The sequence below is a fragment of the Kryptolebias marmoratus genome, linkage group LG2, assembly GCF_001649575.2.
Source record: "Kryptolebias marmoratus isolate JLee-2015 linkage group LG2, ASM164957v2, whole genome shotgun sequence".
NCBI classification, from domain to species: Eukaryota; Metazoa; Chordata; class Actinopteri; order Cyprinodontiformes; family Rivulidae; genus Kryptolebias; species Kryptolebias marmoratus.
In genome coordinates, this window is record NC_051431.1 from 3,405,355 (window position 1) to 3,409,864 (window position 4,510).

The 4,510-nt window shown below is 49.1% G+C and overlaps 1 protein-coding gene across 2 annotated transcripts in view; it reads left to right on the forward strand.

The window, feature by feature from the left end:
* The window catches only part of cdon (cell adhesion associated, oncogene regulated), a 32,354-nt gene that overhangs the window by 11,654 nt on the left and 16,190 nt on the right, over nucleotides 1–4,510 (forward strand). The window contains exons 2-3 of one of the 2 annotated variants that reach the window (XM_037981559.1): nucleotides 3,971–4,082; nucleotides 4,264–4,510. The exon at nucleotides 4,264–4,510 is cut by the window's right edge and continues 77 nt beyond it. In XM_037981559.1, the coding sequence (XP_037837487.1) occupies nucleotides 4,010–4,082; nucleotides 4,264–4,510 (320 nt within the window). In that variant the 5' untranslated portion in view covers nucleotides 3,971–4,009. The remainder of the gene's footprint in view (nucleotides 1–3,970; nucleotides 4,083–4,263) is intronic. The other variant, XM_037981558.1, reaches the window with a different exon arrangement.

Genomic DNA, 4,510 nt, shown 5'->3' on the forward strand with positions numbered 1-4,510 from the left:
TTTTTTTTTTTTTAGAACTTAGATTTTTATTAATTTTTCAGCAGAGCAAAGTACAACCATACTTCAGTTACCATGATACAAATGTTGACAATATGATGTTTTCCATACAATAAACATCTTGAAATAACAATTTACAGCTACAGCATCATGTTATAGACTCATCACTGTACACCATTTAAATAAGAATGAACTCTGGAGGAGAAAACCAAACGACATAAGCCAAAAGACAAATCCATTAGGTTTAGCTAAATCAACAGGGCCTCTGCAGGTCCCCAGCGCAGGTCATAGTTGGATTTTTGAAGTCTGAGTGAGTAGGTTATCTTTTCCATTGTATGCAATTCCTTTACTTTTTGAATCCATAAGTCGTAAGAAGGCGGCTCCAATTGCATCCACCTAATTGTAATGCATTTCAGGGCTGCTGTAAAAAGAACATTTAACAAATACATTTTGGCCCGCCCTTGCAAACCATCAGGAATAATACCGAGTAAGGCAACAGTAACATCCCTTGGGATAACCCCAGAAAAGATATGGTTTATAGCTCTATACACCTCATCCCAAAAGTTTTTGAGTTTGGGGCAGGACCAAAAAACGTGTGTGGGGTTGGGGATCTTTGAACCACAATTTCTCCAACACAAGCTTGGTACCTTAGGATCCATTTTAGCAACTACATCAGGGGTCCTGAAATATCTGCTAATAATTTTCCATTTAAATTCCCTCCATGTGTTTGAGTTAGTAACTCGTTGAGCCTCAGAGCAGAGTTGGGTCCTCTTTGACGGAAGGAAACGAGTCGTGTGACTCAGAAAAGTCACACAGATGAGGAGGAATCCAGCAGATCGATGGCTCTGTGTGTGTGTGTGTGTGTTGTCTGAACTTTACGGGACGAGATGACTAAACTCGTTAAAGAAAATAAGAGGAAAGTTGGATGCCGGCTCACCTCCGGTTGCCTCATGGCTCCACGTCGCCCGTTCTCTCTGTGCATTGTTGCAGCGCCGTTGTTATTATTGTAATTATATATGATTATTCCGGTTTCCAGTGATGACATGGCGGCGGCGCGCGGGGCCTGTCGCGACCCGCGGGACGGAGAAACGCCAGCGCGAGAGATGCGGGGTTGATGTGGTTGATGTGGGCTTCAGGCGCCGGCGGCGACGTTACAGATTTAAAGCTGTTTGATTTTTAACACTTTGTCACTTCTTTATGTGAGGAGCAGCAATAAGTGTGGAAACGGTTTGTAATTGAAACAAAGAGGACTGGGGGTGACCCCGGGGGCCACCAGACACCCGCTGGTTCATCCTCTCCCTCTGCTGTTCCTTGACCTTTGACCTCGGGGTGAGAAGGGGGCGTGAGCCAGGAGCTGGAAGAGTTTATTATTTCCTGCCTCTCCTCCTCCTCCTCCTCCTCTGACGGCACGATGAATTTGGTGACGAACGTTTTCTTTTTTTTTGTTTTTATCCCCAACATACGGAGTTGTTGCAGTTTGACAGCCAAGCATTTTAATTAAACTGTTTGACAAATAAAAACCCAGCTGTGGTTTAGAACGAGGTGCGCTTGACTTTAAACCCGACCAAGCAGCTGCAGTTCGTTAAAACGTTGCAGAACGTGGATCGGTGTTGCAGGATTGGTTGACTTTTATTGTGAAATAAAGGAAGACGTGAACGATGGATCCATCCGCCCATCTGTGGTCATCCCTCTCCAGCTCCTCCAGAGAGGATCTAAGTTCTGGATTCTCCTTTCACCTGGAAAACCTCTAATCCCAATCAGACGAACCACCTCAGCTCTGACTCCTTTCGACGAGGAGGAGCAGCGGCTCTGCTCGGAGCTCCTTTTCTCTCCGCCCTCCGAAGGAAGCTCATTTCAGCCACTGAACTCTCGTTCTTTCGGTCGTGATCCAAACCTGATAGGGCGTTGATGGTCTGGTAAATTGAGAGCTTTGCCCTCGCTGAATCCTGACACAGATGGACCAAAGAAACCGGGACAGATGTCCATCTGAGACGCACTCAGCTCAGCTGCCAGAAAGAACGACGACGTCTGGAAAAAAGGGGGTGAAAGTTGGTGCTCCTGTTTATTTCTTGGTTGGTATTTCACACCAGATGTTGATGCTGGTGGTAGGGTTAACTGTTAAACTCTCTGATCTTTGTTCAACGGAACAGGAACAGGAAGTACTCAGCTCCATGTAGACGTGCTCCAAAGACTTCTGAATATCTTTGCTACAAGCTGGGGTCAAAGGTTGGCGCGATAACGGCTAAGAAATCAAGAAAAGTGGTTCCAGTTAGGCTGCTCCTCTCAAAACGCCGCTGTTGAGGTGAACGCTCCTCTGATCATCCAGGACACGACCGACCAAAACGGTTCAGTGAAAGGTTTCACCTCTCGGCCCAAAGGCTTCAGAAGAAGAAAAAGGTGAAACGTCTTCAAGAAACAAGAGAAGAAGTCCGGTGGTTTTCTCCTGCAGCATCCAGGACGTCCTCTGATGGACGTCTGACCTCAGTTCGTCCGTTAATCTCCATCTTTGCTGCAGATTCCTGCAGTTCTCTAAACTCAGGGTGAATCATCGGTTTGTTCAGGTTCAAGTCTGAGAAATGTGAAATGCTGAAACTCATAAACGTACCTGCTCGTGGAGATGGAGCCTTTTTATTTGTGTTCTGACGGCGTCGACCACATCTGGTGTCCCTGAGGCGGACGTGAGAAGACGGATGAGACGGATCAGATGTTTCAGCCTTAATCAGTCCCTCCAGGATTTCGTGGGCATTTTTTGTGATTGTTGCGGCTAAAATGCCTGATTTCAATCAATAAATCAATAAACAACCATAACTTTTAATATATAAACCAAAAATCCTTCCTAGTTTTGTAAGATAATTCCCAACAAACATTGACATTTTCAAAAGGTGCTTTATTTGAGAACTTTGATAGCTTCTAAACTGACATTCATGAGCATTTCTGGATTGTCCCTGGTCTGCAGCTCTCCTCACATGTTTTGCAGACACAAAGTGTTTGTCGATGCGTTTATGTTCCATGATTACACTGCAGGACGTGCAAAACAGCTGCAGCTGGGGAGGAAACTGGTTTGCTGAAATCTTTGTGGGCAAATGTGAAGCATTAGCGCACATTTTGGCTTCGGTCGCTGCTCCTGCACGCTCCCGGCGTTCTGATGTTAACAGGAAGTGACGTCACGTGTCTTCTTCCTGAGTTATTTGGGGTTATTTTGTATTCCACGCTACACAAACCCTCAAAGAAGAGACCAGACCGCAGAAACGGTGGCAAATCACTTTAGAAACAATAAATATTGCGTTAAAGTTGTGATTTTGCGGAGTTTGCTTGATTTTGCGTTAATAGTTGCGATCGCAACATCGTGAAATCCTGGAGGGTCTGACTAATAAACCTCCTGATGAGGAATCCTTCCACAAAGTTTCTGAAGTGATGTCTTTGTTTGGAGACGTCCCTGGGTGGGCGGGGACGTCAGCGGACCACCTCACTGAAACACGTCGCCGGCTGGAGGCCGAGGCTAACCGAGCCGACCTGCCTGATTGTGAAGCGTGCGAAACAAAGTTTTTGAGTTAAAGAATGAGGGTTAGAAACTTGTTCACCTTCCGCGATCCCACCCAGGCGCCGCGCTTTCCCATCTGACCCGCCCCTCAGCCCCTGCCGGCCCTCCGAGCCACCGAAGCGCCGATGTGAATATCACAGCTGGACGGCCATTGTCTCCGCAGCCTCGGAGAGGCCTCTTTTTCTGGCTCTTGTCTCGTCTCGTCGCGTCTGGCCTGCACTTCAGGCTACAGTGAACCTATGAGGACGCAGCGCAGTGTGACAGGAGGGCGACACTGGCGGCGAGGCGACGGCGTCTCCGTTAGCGGGAGATCCCGGCCGCCCGGAGGACACTGAGGAGGGTGTAAAGAGGATTAGGACTCTTTTTCCTGGATTTGTTTGTCCCTGTCTGCTGGCGCTGATGTTTCCCTCCTCCTGTCTGTTTGCGTTGCAGGTTTTCCGAGCAGACGAGGGCGAGCGCTCCGGGGCGGCCATGGACGGCGGCCTGAGTGTCCTCCTGTCCACTGTGCTGTGTCTCAGCCAGTCGCTGCTCATCAGCTGCTCCTGTAAGTTGTCCACCCGCCTGAAAGGTGGGCGATCATGTATTTGACTGAGTTTGTTTGTCTGGAATCAGAAACTTTTCAAGTTAACACAATTCAAGATGGCTGCTGCAGCAAACTGACCTTTATAAAACTACAAAAATGAGCCCCCCTGCTTACGTCTGACATGTTGTTTCCGTCTCTGCAGTCCAACATCCGTCCTTCGTCTCCGAGCCGACCTCCGTGGTCCAGAGCCCCGGCTCTGCGGCGCGCCTGCGGTGCTCCGCGAGTCCTCCGTCCGCCGCCGTTTCCTGGCGCTTCCGGGGCGTCCTCCTGGAGCGGGGCGCGCTGCCCGGCGTGGAGCTCGGCCGGGACTCCCTGGTGATCTCCAACCTCACGGCGGCGCACGCCGGGGTCTACCAGTGCGTGGCGCGCCTCGGCCACGGGTTTAAGGG